Source organism: Lipotes vexillifer, unplaced genomic scaffold, assembly GCF_000442215.2.
Source record: "Lipotes vexillifer unplaced genomic scaffold, Lipotes_vexillifer_v1.1 scaffold496, whole genome shotgun sequence".
NCBI lineage: Eukaryota > Metazoa > Chordata > Mammalia > Artiodactyla > Lipotidae > Lipotes > Lipotes vexillifer.
The window spans coordinates 206,583-221,412 of NW_006786690.1; the positions used below are offsets into that span (position 1 = coordinate 206,583).

General features: G+C 44.9%; 2 protein-coding genes across 2 annotated transcripts in view; one reads left to right on the forward strand and one right to left on the reverse strand.

Moving 5' to 3' along the window:
- Positions 1–2,225, reverse strand: part of SMPDL3B (sphingomyelin phosphodiesterase acid like 3B) — a 31,748-nt gene extending 29,523 nt beyond the window's left edge. Inside the window, exon 1 of the mRNA XM_007459071.1 lies at positions 1,977–2,225. Within this exon, the coding sequence (XP_007459133.1) occupies positions 1,977–2,064 (88 nt within the window). The 5' untranslated portion in view covers positions 2,065–2,225. The remainder of the gene's footprint in view (positions 1–1,976) is intronic.
- Positions 2,226–14,639: 12,414 nt separating this feature from the next.
- The window catches only part of RPA2 (replication protein A2), a 17,928-nt gene continuing 17,737 nt past the window's right edge, over positions 14,640–14,830 (forward strand). The window contains exon 1 of the mRNA XM_007459072.1: positions 14,640–14,694. Within this exon, the coding sequence (XP_007459134.1) occupies positions 14,685–14,694 (10 nt within the window). The 5' untranslated portion in view covers positions 14,640–14,684. The remainder of the gene's footprint in view (positions 14,695–14,830) is intronic.

Here is a 14,830-nt window from a genome sequence, read left to right on the forward strand (position 1 = left end):
TCATAAATAGGTGATGAATTTTGTCAAAAGCTTTTTCTGCATCTATTGAGTTGATCAAATGGTTTTTCTCCTTCAGTTTGTTAATATAGTTTATCACATTGATTGATTTGAGTATATTGAAGAATCCTTGCATCCCTGGGATAAATTCCACTCGATCATGGTGTATGATCCTTTTAATGTGCTGTTGGATTCTGTTTGCTAGTATTTTGTTGAGGATTTTTGCATCTATGTTCATCAGTGATACTGCCCTGTAGTTTTCTTTTTTGTGTGGCATCTTTGTCTGGTTTTGGTATCAGGGTGATGGTGGCCTCGTAGAATGAGTTTGGGAGTGTTCCTCCCTCTGCTATATTTTGGAAGAGTTTGAGAACGATAGGTGTTAGCTCTTCTTTAAATGTTTGATAGAACTCGCCTGTGAAGCCATCTGGTCCTGGGCTTTTGTTTGTTGGAAGATTTTTTTTTTTTTTTTTTGCGGTACTCGGGCCTCTCAGTGTTGTGGCCACTCCCGTTGCAGAGCACAGGCTCGGGACGCGCAGGCTCAGCGGCCCGCGCGGCTCGCCCGCCCAGCCGCTCCGCGGCGTGTGGGATCCTCCCAGACCGGGGCACAAACCCGTGTCCCCTGCATCGGCAGACGGACCCTCAACCACTGCGCCACCGGGGAAGCCCCTGTTGGAAGATTTTTTTTTAATCACAGTTTCAATTTCAGTGCTTGTGATTGGTCTGTTTATATTTTCTATTTCTTCCTGGTTCAGTCTTGGAAGGTTGTGTTTTTCTAAGAATTTGTCCATTTCTTCCAGGTTGTCCATTTTATTGGCATATAGTTGCTTGTGGTAATCTCATGATCCTTTGTATTTCTGCAGTGTCAGTTGTTACTTCTCCTTTTTCATTTCTAATTCTATTGATTTGAGTCTTCTTTTTTTTTCTTGATCAGTCTGGCTAACTCATTTTGTTTAAAGAGAGAGATAGGAGTTATCTTGCAAGGGTAAAGTTTATACCATGAATGATATAGGTCAAAGTCTGGTGGTGCTAAGACCTACATTGTTGCCAAAATTATAATCTGCTGGTGGCATTTGCAGAGAAGAAGCCCTTGCAAATTTCTAAACAAGAGTAAACTCTGGGGCTTCCCTGGTGGCGCAGTGGTTGAGAGTCCGCCTGCCGATGCAGGGGACACGGGTTCGGGCCCCGGTCCGGGAAGATCCCACATGCAGCGGGGCGGCTGGGCCCGTGAGCCATGGCTGCTGAGCCTGCGCTCCGCAACGGGAGAGGCCACAACAGTGAAAGGCCCGCATACCACAAAAAAAAAAAAAAAAAGAGTAAACTCTGTTAGGAAATTCTAACGTGTTTTACAGGTCAAAAAGGGAATGAGGGGACTTCCCTGGTGGTGCAGTGGTTAAGACTCTGCACTCCCAATGCAGGGGGCCTGGGGTTCGACCCCTGGTCAGAGAACTAGATCCCACATGCATGCTGTAACTAAGAGTTTGCATGCCACAACTAAGGAGCCAGCATGCTGCAACTAAGGAAGCCTGCGAGCTGCAACTAAGGAGCCCGCCTGCCGCAACTAAGACCCAGCATAAATAAATAAAAATAATTTTTTTTAAAAAAGGGAATGAGGTTAGTAAAATGCTTCAACAGAGTTTGAATAAAATACTAGATTTGAGAGTTACTCAACCAATATTTTTTGAATGAATTCTTGAATCTTCCTGACACCTTCTGCCTCTACCAGCTGGCTGGCTCTTATGTACCCACACCTCTGAACAATGTCAATGTCCCTCCTGTGGCCAGCTGTTACCCCCACTTAAAATCTCAGGCTCAAACAGCACCTCCACCACCCACTAACTCTCTCACCCAGACTCCCCAGCCTAGCTCCTGCCTTGCTAGTTTTATCAGCATTTTCAGCTTTCTGTGAGCAGCTTCCAGCAGCCCTAGACCCTGAGTTCATAGTACCAAACAGAGAGATCACAGGCATTCTCAGTGCCTACCTTGTCCAGCCCTGGTGACTCCCCAGTGGGTCAGGAAAATCAGCAGCTCGGGCAGCCTCATCCTGGGGGCTTGCCTCATGGGAGCCATCGGGTTCTCCCGGAGCAAGTGTTTGAGCCACAGGCTTCCCAACTAGGTGTTGGTGGCCACGTGCCAGAGCAGAATTCCTGTCCTGTCGCTGAGTGTTCCAGACACTGGAGGCCTTTGGCTCCTCTGGCTTTTCTTCCTTTGCCCGGCAGGGTGTGAGCAGGGTTTGCCCAAGGAGCTGTACCTGCCAGGACTTTGGGCTCTCAAGTAGGAAGCAGCACCAGCCCTGCCAGTTCCTCAATGAATGTTGGTACAGCCGGCAACTGGATTCTCCAAGAGACTCACTCAACCCCAGTCAATGACAGGCAAATAACTACTTTTGAAGCTTACATGTTGCCCCACCCCAGCAGAACAAACATACCGTATAAAATGTCAGGTCTTTGCCATCAAAGGAACATAACTGCTTGTTGGAGATCCAGATGCTTGACCACAAACGAACCAAGACTAAGAGTCATCTGCTCATTTATGCTGGAAACCATGTCCCATGGAGATAGAGGGCACTCTAGAGCCCTCAAGCCACAACTACTGAGTCCACACTCCGCAACTACTGAAGCCCACGTGCCTAGAGCCAGTGCTCCACAACAAGAGGAGCCACCGCAATGAGAAGCCTGTGCACCACAACGAAGGGAAGCCCCTGCTCTCCGCAACTAGAGAACGCCCACTTGCAGCAACAAAGACCCAACACAGCCAAAAATAAATAAATAAATAAATAAATTTATTTAAAAATAAAAAATAAATAAACCAAGTCACATGAACTTTTTGGTTTCCCAGTGCATGTAAAAGTTATGTTTACACTATATTGTAGTCTATTAAGTGTGCAATAGCATTATGTTTAAAAAATGTACATGCCTTAATTTAAAAATATTTTATTGCTAAAAAATGCTAACCATCATTTGAGCCTTCAGTGAGTCATAATCTCTTTGCTGGAGGAGGATCTTGCCTCCATGTTGATGGCTGCTGACTGATCAGGGTGGTGGATGCTGAAGGCTGGGGTGGCTGTGGACATTTCTTTTTATTTATTTATTTATTTATTTATTTATTGTTGGCTGTGCTGGGTCTTCGTTGCTGCATGCAGACTTTCTCTAGTTGCAGCGAGTGGGGACTACTCTTTGTTGCCCCGCGCGGACTTGTTGCAGAGCACGGGCTCTAGACGCACGGGCTTCAGTAGTCGTGGCATGTGGGCTCAGTAGTTGTGGCACACGAGCTTAATTGCTCCATGGCATGTGGGATCTTCCTGGACCAGGGCTCGAACCCGTGTCCCCTGCATTGGCAGGTGGATTCTTAACCACTGCTCCACCAGGGAAGTCCCTGTGGCAATTTCTTAAAATAAGACAACAATAAACTTTGTCTCATCAATTGACTCTTCCTTTCACTTATTCTTAACCTGCTCCACCAGGGAAGTCCCTGTGGCAATTTCTTAAAATAAGACAACAATAAACTTTGTCTCATCAATTGACTCTTCCTTTCACTTGAATACTTAGAGGCCATTGTAGGGTTATTAATTGGCCCAATTTCAATATTGTTGTGTCTCAGAGAATAGGGAGGCTAAAGGAGAGGGAGGCCCAAGGAGAGGGAAAGAGATGGGAAACAGCTGGTCAGTGGAGCACTCAGAACACACACAGCATTTATGGATTAAGTTTTCTGACTTACAGGGGCACGTTTCATGCCACCCCAAAACAATTACAATAGTAACATCATCAAAGATCACTTATTGTCACAGATCACTGTAACAAATATAATGATAATGAAAATGTTTGAAATATTGTGAAAATTATCGAAATATGACACAGAGACACGAACTGACAAGTGCTGTTGGACAAATAGCACCAACAGACTTGCTTGACGCAGGGCTGCCAAATACCAATTTGTAAAAAACTCATCATCTGCAAAGTGCAATAAGGTGAAGCACAAGAAAATGAAGTCTGCTTGCATTTCTGCAAAGAAGACATACAGATGGCCAAGAGGCACATGAAAAGATGCTCAACATCACTAAGTATTAGAGAAATGCAAATCAAAACTACAATGAGCTATCACCTCACACCTGTCAGAATGGCCATCATCAAAAAGTTTACAAACAGTAAATGCTGGAGAGGGTGTGGAGAGGAGAGAACCCTCCTGCACTGTTGGTGAGAATGTAAATTGATACAGCCACTATGGAGAACAATATGGAGGTTCCTTAAAGAACTAAGAATAGAGCTACCATATGATTCAGTAATCCACTCCTGGGTATATATCTGGAGAAAACAGTGGTTCAAAAGGATACATGTACCCCAATGTTCACTGCAGCACTGTTTACAATAGCCAAGACATGGAAGCAACCTAAAGGTTCATCAACAGAGGAATGGATAAAGATGTGGTACATATATACAATGGAATATTACTCAGCCATTAAAAAGAATGAAATAATGCCATTTGCAGCAACGTGAATGGACCTGGAGATTATCATACAAAGACAGATTATCATGTGATATCACTTATATGCAGAATCTTAAAAAATGATACAGATGAACTTATTTACAAAACAGAAACACTCACAGAGTTAGAGAACGAATTTATGGTTACTAGGGGGAAAGGGCGTGGGGAGAGATATAGATTGGGAGTTTGGGACTGACATGTACACACTACTACATTTAATATAGATAACAGACAAGAACCTATGGTAGCACAGGAAACTCAGCTCAACATTCTGTAATAACCTAAATGGGAAAAGAATTTGAAAAAGAATGGATACTTGTATGGGTATAACTGAATCACTTTGCTGTAAAACTGTGACTAACACATCATTGTTAATCAACTATACTCCAATATAAAATTTAAAAATTTTAAAACAGGATGCCTGCCTGTGCGAGTAAGAGTTAGCCAGAAGGAGAAAATGGGGAAGAGGGTATACGAGGAAGAAGAGACAACTCCTGCTAAGAGATGCTGGAACATCCCAGGGAGCTGTGTTGGGTGATATTGGGGCTTGGGGTCCTGAACTGGAGCAGCAAGCAGGAGCCAAGCCGTGCTCAGTGGTTTGAGCTGAGAGCTGTGGGGAGCCATGGAAGAGTCTTAACTAGGGGAGAGACACGACCAAATTAGCATCTTAGAAAGACGCACTGGCTCCGTAGAAGATGGTTGTTCTAGGCGACCAGCAAGGAGGCCAAGGCAGAGTACTCCTAGAGAAAAGCGATGAGGGTCTACACGAGGGAGTGAGTAACTCGTAGTAGAGTGGAATTAATAGACTGTAGCAGGGGAACTGTTGTGTTAATTTATGTTCTCCCTGTATCTTTTTTGAAAACCTGATCCAAGCCAGTAGTAAAGATCCCCTCCCTTGGGGGAGGCTGTGGCCAGGTAGAAGGCCACAGCTTCTTGAAGACAGCCACCTCCAGATTTTGTCCTCTAGAAAGGGGAAGGGAAGAACCTATAAGAGAAGGGATACTGGCCCAACCATTGAAGCAGAGGGAAGTTGCTGGGTTCCAAAAGTGTCAAGGTGTCCAGGAGGAAGCCGGTCTTCAGACATGAAGTCTGAGACATTTATTTGGGTTCAATAAATATCCAAACTCTATTAGCTTCTAGGCCTTAGGGACGCAGAGGTGAGAAAAACAAAGCCTCTGCTCTCATGGAGCTTACATTCAGCAAAAAAGAAGGACATTACACAAACTAATCAACAAGGCCCCCAGCCTGGCAAAGCCCTGGGGTCAGAGTCACAGCAGAACCTCTGGCCCATCAGAACCGTACAAGTCTAGTCGCTGACTATATCAGCAGGATCCATAGACAACTAAAGACTAAAGCTGCAAGAAGACACACAGATGGCCAACAGGCACATGAAAAGATGCTCAGCATCACTAATTATTAGAGAAATGCAAATCTAAAGCTCAATGAGGTATCATCTCACACTGGTCAGAATGACCATCAACAAAAAAACCTACAAATAGGAACTTCCCTGGTGGCGCAGTGGTTAAGAATCCACCTGCCAATGCAGGGGCACGGGTTCAAGCCCTGGTCTGGGAAGATCCCACATGCGGCGGAGCAACTAAGCTTGTGCACCACAGCTACTGAGCCCTCGTGCCACAACTACTGAAGTCCGCGAGCCTAGAGCCCATGCTCCGCAACAAGAGAAGCCACCGCAATGAGAAGCCCGCGCACCACAAGGAAGAGTAGCCCCTGCTCGCTGTAACTAGAGAAAAGCCTGCATGCAGCAATGAAGACCTACGCAATGAAGACAAAAATAAATAAATAAAAATAAAAAATAAAAATAAATGCTGAGAAGGATGTGGGGAAAAGGGAACCCTCCTATACTGTTGATAGGAATGTAAATTAGTGCAGCCACTATGGAAAACAGTGTGGAGGTTTCTTAAAAAACTAAACTTAGAACTACAGTATGATCCAGCAATTCCACTCCTAGGTATATATCTGGAAAAAACAAAAACTCTAATTTGAAAAGATACATGCACTCCAATGTTCATAGCAGCACTATTTACAATAGCCGAGACATGGAAGCAACCCAAGTGCCCACGAACAGACAACTGGCTTGAGAAGATGTGGTGTACATATGGACTATTACAATGGAATATTAGCCATAAAGAAGAATGAAATATTGCCATTTGCAGCAACATGGATAGACCTAGAGAATATTACGCTTAGTGAAATAAGTCAGACAGAAAAAGACAAATACTATATGTTATCACTTATATGTGGAATCTAAAAAACAATACAAATGAATCTATATGCAAAACAGAAACAGACTCATAGACATAGAAAACACACTTATGGTTACCAAAGGGGGGAGGGGGGTGGGAGGGACATTAGGAGTATGGGATTAACAGATACAAACTACTATACATAAAATAGATAAGCAACAAGGATTTACCGTTTAGCATAGAGAATTATACCCGATATCTTATAATAACTTATAATGGAATATAATCTGCAAAAAAAAAAATCAAATCACTATGTGGTACCCCTGAAACTAACACAATATTGTAAATCAACTATATACTTCAATTAAAAAAAAAAAGACTAAAGCGCCATCTGTGTTCAGGCCCTGGGTCACCCCAAGGAGGAGGAGGGCATCAAAATAACCACCAAGATGAATTTTCTGCCAGTGCATAGAGAAGAGGGCTCAGGGACCAACTGCTTTTAATTTAACGAAAATAAGTCAGTGTGCTTTTCTTAGCTTATGGCCTGATTCATACCTGCTCGACAGTATCTAGGGCACATCGAGGTTAGCTTAGAAGGTAACCCATGGGACCCGTAGGGAAGGAGGGCAGGCAAGGAGTCTAGTGCAGGCAGCTCCCTGAGGGCTGAGCAGGGAGCTGGCAACGACTAGGCTTGAAATTGGAACAAGGGGGAGACCTCTGAGAGAGCCTAGGTGCTCCTTGTAAACCCCTCTGAGGGGTGCTAGAGTCTTATTCAGCTTTCGGCTGGATGCAGGGACTTCTTTTAAATACCACAGCTTTTTGGTCACTGTCACCACCATTAACCCATAAGGTAACTTTTCATGAGTAGAAAAAGGTACCCCAGGAATTCCCTGGCGGTCCAGTGGTTAGGACTCCGTGCTTCCACTGCAGGGGGCCCGGTTTTGATCCCTGGTCGGAGAACTGGGATCCCACAAGCTGCACGGCGTGGCCAGAAAAGAAAGAAAAGAAAAAAGAAAAAGGTACCCCAGCAGGGCTCAGAGTGGAGCCAGTGGGTATTTCAGGCCCTACTCAGCCCTCTGCCAGGAGCCGGTTACCTAAATGATAATGGCTTCTCCCTGGCTTCAGCCTGGCCTGCTGGACCTGGGTTTGCTGGAAAAGGTAAGTGAGGCAGAGAAGTCCAAAGGGTTGGGACCTTTCCTTCTTAAGTACAAAACAGCTGCTCTTCTTCAAATTCCCCCAAAGCACTTATTTGATTCTTGGCAACTGTCATCTCCAGAAAATACACATCACTCTTAGGAGAAAAACATGTGGTATGAAAGCTGATAAAGGCAAGCATTCTTCACGTTTTTGCTGTAGCCTTTTAGTTCTATAACCTCAGTGATGCAGATAAAACAAATACCCTGATGGGAATGAGGGGGTCCGTCCTTCAGTGCCCAGGACCTTTGTCCATTCCTGGCCTCTGAGCTCCTGGGAAGCTGTGGTTGGCTTGGGGTCCAAGTCCACAGAGGGCTTAGTCCAAGGAGGTCAAGAACAGTGCCAGGTGCTGGCGATACAATGGTGAACAAAACTAATTTACAGTTTTGTGAGAGAAATAGGCTTCAGTAAGATTCATACAGATAAACCTAAAACTATAACTGTGATGGTGCCCAGTCTGGATTCCATTCCAAGGACCTTGAACTTTATCCTATAGGTCATGGGGAACCACTGAAGATTTTGGAGCAGGGAAGTGAAAAGATCATAAAATAATTAATTGAATTTTCCCTTTGCAGCTGCAGTGACTGATCCAAAAGAATGAATATCTAACGAGGAAACCTGAGGGGCCTCAAATTATACTATATAATTTGTGTCTTCTCTAAGCTGGGTTTTTTTGTAATGGTTGATCCTTAAAGATCCCAGAGAGAAATTCTGAAGTTGGCCACAACTAACAAACTCACATGGCCAAATATGAACTGAAGAAGCCTGCTTCTGCTCGAGTTCTTGATCTATTTCTCATTGTGACCCAGCTTCAAAAATAGAATCAGGGGGCTTCCATGGTGGCGCAGTGGTTGAGAGTCCGCCTGCCAATGCAGGGGACACGGGTTCGTGCTCCGGTCCGGGAAGATCCCACATGCCGCGGAGCGGCTGGGCCCGTGAGCCATGGCCGCTGATCCTGCACGTCTGGAGCCTGTGCTCCGCAGCAGGAGAGGCCACAACAGTGAGAGGCCCGCGTACCGCAAAAAAAAAAAAAACTAGAGTCAGTTCAGGGGAAGCATAGCTCTTGGCACTTAATAGGCACTAAATATATATTTGTTGAATAAATAAATGGTGGACTAAATAAGACTGATTGGATGAATAAAAAATTAATAAATTAAAGACATTTTAAACCTTCCCCTTTCTTATGACTTCTGTTTTATCTGTCCCTCACTCCCTCTGCCTTGATTCAGGCCCACATCATTACTACCTTGGTTGCTTCTCCAGCCTCCTAACAGATCACCCTGTCTCCAGTCTTGGGCAGTCCCTCAATCTGTCTGTCAGTACTCCCTCAATCTGCCAGCAAGATCATGTAATTGCTCTGCTTCAAAACCTTCAGTGGCTCCCCATGAGTGTGGGGAAAAGTCCAAAGTTCATAAAAGGCATCCAGACCAGGCACTGTCACCCTTTTGTAGGTATCTCTGTTCTATCAGTCCTCCCGGGCACGTGTCCTCTTCCAGGGCACCCTTTTATTTTTTTTTAACCTTGTTGAGAATCTCTATTAGAATTGCATAGAATCTACAGGCCAATTTTCTCAACTTGATATTTTTATGATATTGAATTTTTCTGCCCATGAACTTGGTTTATTTCTTTACGTATTTAGGTCTTCTTAAATGTCTTTTTTTAAACTGAAGTATAGTTGACTTACAATGTTGTATTCGTTTCAGATGTACAGCACAGTGTTTCAGTTATACATATACATACACATATACATATACATATTCTTATTCAGATTCCTTCCCCTTATAGCTTATTAAAAAATACTGAGTATAGTTCCCTGTGCTATACAGTAGGTCCTTGTTGATTATCTATTTTATATATAGAACTGTATATATGTTCATCGCAAACTCCTAATTTATCCCTTCTCTGCCTTTTCCCCTTTGGTAACCGTAAGTTTGTTTTCTATGTATGTGAGTCTGTTTGTGTTCTATAAATAAGTTCATTTGTATCTTTTTTTTTTTTAGATTCCATATATAAGGGGTATCATATGATACTTGTCTTTCTCCTTCTGACTTACTTCACTTAGTATGATAATCTCTAGGTCCATCCATGTTGCTGCAAATGGCATTATTTCATTCTGTTCTATGTCTGAGTAATATCCCATTGTATATACTACCACATCTTCTTTATCCATTAGTCTGTTGATGGACATTTAGGTTGCTTCCATGTCTTGGCTATTGTAAATAGTGCTGCAGTGAACCCCCGGCACTCTTTAAAATTGCAAATATGTTTGAGAAAAACAAGAATAAGCCCCTTTCACCTCTGTTTGTTTAATGTGACAACAGCATCAAAGTACTAAGCATTTGAAGGTAAAGAGGAGCTGACAAGGGTGAGGGGATGGACAAAAAGGAGGCACAGGAAAAAACACATCATGATTAAGAGTTGGGCTCAGCGGGCTTCCCTGGTGGTGCAGTGGTTAAGAATCTGCCTGCCAATGCAGGGGACTCGGGTTCGAACCCTGGTCTGGGAGATCCCACACGCTGCGGAGCAACTAAGCCCAAGCACCACAACTACTGAGCCTGTGCTCTAGAGCCCATGAGCCACAACTACTGAGCCCGCGTGCTGCAACTACTGAAGCCCGCGTGCCTAGATCCTGTGCTCCGCAACAAGAGAAGCTACCACAATGAGAAGCCCGCGCACCACAACGAAGAGTAGCCCTCAATGCAACCAAAGAAAGCCCGTGCGCAGCAAAGAAGACCTAATGCAGCCATAAATTAATTAATTAATTAATTTTTTTTAAAAAAAGAGTTGGGCTCAGGAGTCACATAGAGCTGCGTTCAATCTGGTTGGTCTTTTTGCTAGCTCTGTGACCTCAGGCTGATTACTGAGTCTCACATGAAATGTCCAGGCACACCAGTGCATCACTAAAAGTTCACAGGAGCAAGGAGATATTCATCCATAGGTCAGCCAGGCAGACTGGGCTTGGTGCAGCTGGAGACGCTAACCAAACACCTCTGAAGGGTGATTAACCATCTTGGTTTGAACGGGACTGGAGGGGTTTCCAGGACAAGAGACCTTTAGTTTTTTTGAGTGTGTGCCTTTTGTGTGTGTGTGTGTGTGTCTTTTTTTTTTTCTTTTAATTTATTTTTGGCTGTGTTGGGTCTTTCTTGCTGCACCGGGGCTTTCTCTAGTTGCAGCGAGCAGGGGTTACTCTGTTGCGGTGTGCAGGCTTCTCATTGCAGTGGCTTCTCTTGTTGCAGAGCACGGGCTCTAGGTGCACGGGCTTCAGTAGTTGTGGCACGTGGGCTCAGTAGTTGCGGCTCATGGGCTCTGGAGCACAAGCTCAGTAGTAGGGGCGCACGGGCTTAGTTCCTCTGTGGCACGTGGGATCTTCCCGGACCAGGGCTTGAACCTGTGTCCCCTGCATTGCAGGTGGATTCTTAACCACTGTGCCACCAGGGAAATCCCTTTTAACTTTTAAATTTACTTATAAACAAAATTCTGAAATTTTTACATAAAAATGCAGGCTTTTGGTACCTGCTAAAAAAACTTAAGATGACCTGGCAACACTGACCCCATATTCTTTATGTCAGTTGCTATTTACCATTATGCTTGTGTGGTTGCTTTTCTTTTCTTTTCTTTTCTTTTTTTTTTGTGGTACACGGGCCTCTCACTGTTGTGGCCTCTTCCGTTGCGGAGCACAGGCTCCGGACGCACAGGCTCAGCGGCCATGGCTCACGGGCCCAGCCGCTCCACGGCATGTGGGACCTTCCCGGACCGGGGCACGAACCCGTGTCCCCTGCATTGGCAGGCGGACTCTCAACCACTGCGCCACCAGGGAAGCCCTGTGGTTGCTTTTCTTACTATGGAGAAAAAAGTTTTAAAAATTCCCCTCCATTATCCAATCCACTATATTTACAGTTTTCCTGACTGACTCCAGTCAAAAATAAACAAATGGGACCTAATGAAACTTAAAAGCATTTGCAAAGCAAAGGAAACTACAAACAAGACGAAAAGACAACCCTCAGAATGGGAGAAAATATTTGCAAACGAAAGATTCATCTCCAAAATATATAAACAGCTCATGCAGCTCAATATTAAAAAAACAAACAACCCAATCCAAAAATGGGCAGAAGACCTAAATAGACATTTCTCCAAAGAAGATATACAGATGGCCAAGAAGCACATGAAAAGCTGCTCAACATCACTAATTATTAGAGAAATGCAAATCAAAACTACAATGAGGTATCACCTCACACCAGTTAGAATGGGCACCATCAGAAAATCTACAAACAACAAATGCTGGAGAGGGTGTGGAGAAAAGGGAACCCTCTTGCACTGTTGGTGGGAATGTAAATGGATACAGCCACTATGGAGAACAGTATGCAGGTTCCTTCAAAAACTAAAAATAGAATTACCATATGACCCAGCAATCACACTACTGGGCATATACACAGAGAAAACCATAATTCAAAAAGACACATGCACCCTAGTGTTCAGTGCAGCACTATTTACAATAGCCAGGTCTTGGAAGCAACCTAAATGCCCATAGATAGACAAATGGATAAAGAAGATGTGGTACATATATACAATGGAATATTACTCAGCCATAAAAAAGGAACAAAATTGGGTCATGTGTAGAGATGTGGTTGGATCTAGAGACTGTCACACAGAGTGAAGTAAGTCAGAAAGAGAAAAACAAATATCGTATATTAACGTGTATATGTGGAACCTAGAAAAATGGTACAGATGAACCGGTTTGCGGGGCAGAAATTGAGACACAGATGTAGAGAACAAACGTATGGACACCAAGGGGGGAAAGCGGTGAGGGGGGTGGGGGTGGGGGTGGGATGAATTGGGCAATTGGGATTGACATATACACACTAATATGTATAAAATGGATAACTAACAAGAACCTGCTGTATAAAAAAATAAATTAAATTAAAAAAACAACTTATAAGGAAAAAGAACATATCTATATCTATATCTATATCTATATATATCTGAATCACTTTGCTGTACACCGGAAACTAACACAATTGTAAATCAACTATACCTCAATTAAAAAAAAAATTCCCCTCTATTATCCAATTCACTTTACAGTTTTCCTGCCTGAGCCCAGTTGTCATGTGAGTTTGTGCCCCAGGTCTAGGATGTTCAAGAAGGTATACTAACTACACTGGTTTTTAGAATCAGACTTCCTGGGCTTCAATATAGATGCCCACAACTTAGCTTCAGTTTTCTCATCTGTAAAGTGGGGACAACAGCAGTATTTACCTACCTCACAGGACTGAGTTAATTAATGTAAAATATTTAAGACAATGCCTGTGGGACTTCCCTGGTGGCGCAGTGGTTAAGAATCCGCCTACCAATTCAGGGAACACTGGTTCGATCCCTGGTCCAGGAAGGTCCCAGATGTCGTGGAGCTACTGAGCCTGCACGCCTAGAGCCCGCGCTCCGCAGCAAGAGAAGCCACCGCAGCGAGAAGCCCGAGCACCACAACGAATAGTAGCCCCTGCTTGCTGCAACTAGAGAAAGCCCGTGTGGCAGCAACAAAGACCCAACGTAGCCAAAAAAACAAAACAAAAAAAAACAGTGCCTGCAGTTTTAGCAAAGGAAATACAATGGCCCAAAAGCCTGGGACCATGTCTATCTTATTCACCATTGAATCATAGTGGTCAGCACTGAGCTGGGAACAAAAGAGACATCAATAATTTTTTTTGTGTGTGTGTGGTATACGGGCCTCTCACCATTGCGGCCTCTCCCGTTGTGGGCGGAGCACAGGCTCCGGACGTGCAGGCTCAGAGGCCATGGCCCACGGGCCCAGCCGCTCTGCGGCATGTGGGATCCTCCCGGACCGGGGCTCGAACCCGTGTCCCCCGCATCGGCAGGCTGACTCTCAAACACTGCGCCACCAGGGAAGCCCAATAAATATTTTTTAATAAATTAATTGGGGTAGGGAGGAGGAAGCCTAACAATATAGTAGTATTTAGAGCAAAGAACTGACAGACGTGTTCCACTCTCTACAGTAGGGACACAACTGTGTTATATGAAGAATACTTGAAGCAACCGAGGATGCGAAGCTGGATTAGAGCGGGGTGAGGAACAGGTTGGGGGGGATGTCATTCTCAGATCTGCCATTCTGGGAAAGACTGTAGGTTTCTCATAGCCTCACTGGGGAAAATCAGGACGAGAAGGTGTCAATAAAAGAACTGAACTTGGCTTTTTAAGGCAAAGAACATGCAACTCCACGAGGTGCCGTGAAGCCAGTACTGTGACTTCCCCGGGTGCGCAAATGCTGCCTGATAGCCAGGCACAGATGCGGAAGCAGGAATTCTACTAAAACCCTTTAGATTAAGGAGTCGCTTGGGAAGAGTTTGGCGGGAACAGGAGGAGGCCGTACAAAGGAAGTGATGTAAGGAGTCACGGGGGGTGGGATTACACGGCCTGAGGTGCGGAAATATCATCTTGATTGGTTATTTTTTTGAGACACCGTCCTATCACAACGTCCCTCAGCCTTACTTCCGCTTGCGCAGTCTATTTTGACCTTAGTAACGATGGCCGCAGAGGCTTCCTACCCTCCCGGGAGCAGAGTGCGCGTTTTCAGGAGCGCGGCTGGAGAAGACCGGAAAAGGCGTAAGATTCGTGAGCACTGATTGGCTGAAGCGAGAAGAGTTCTGGCTGCTGACTGGCTCCGTCTTTCGCGGGAAGGAGTTTGTGGCTCCTGCGAAAAGTAGATATAGCGGAGCGGCCGCCGCAGTGCCCGGAGGCGGTTAGGGGAACCCACCAGACCGGAACCTTCTGGAACTCTTTCCTGAGGGAATCGTGACGAAGATGTGGACCAGTAATGATGAGTGGGGCGGATTATGAGACCCGCAAGAAGGATTTAGCAAGGGGCTGGGTGGGAGAGGCCTGTGGCGGCGGGGGGAGGGGAGGGGCGGGGGCCGGCCGCGGGGGCGGGCGGGGGCGGGGGGAGGGTA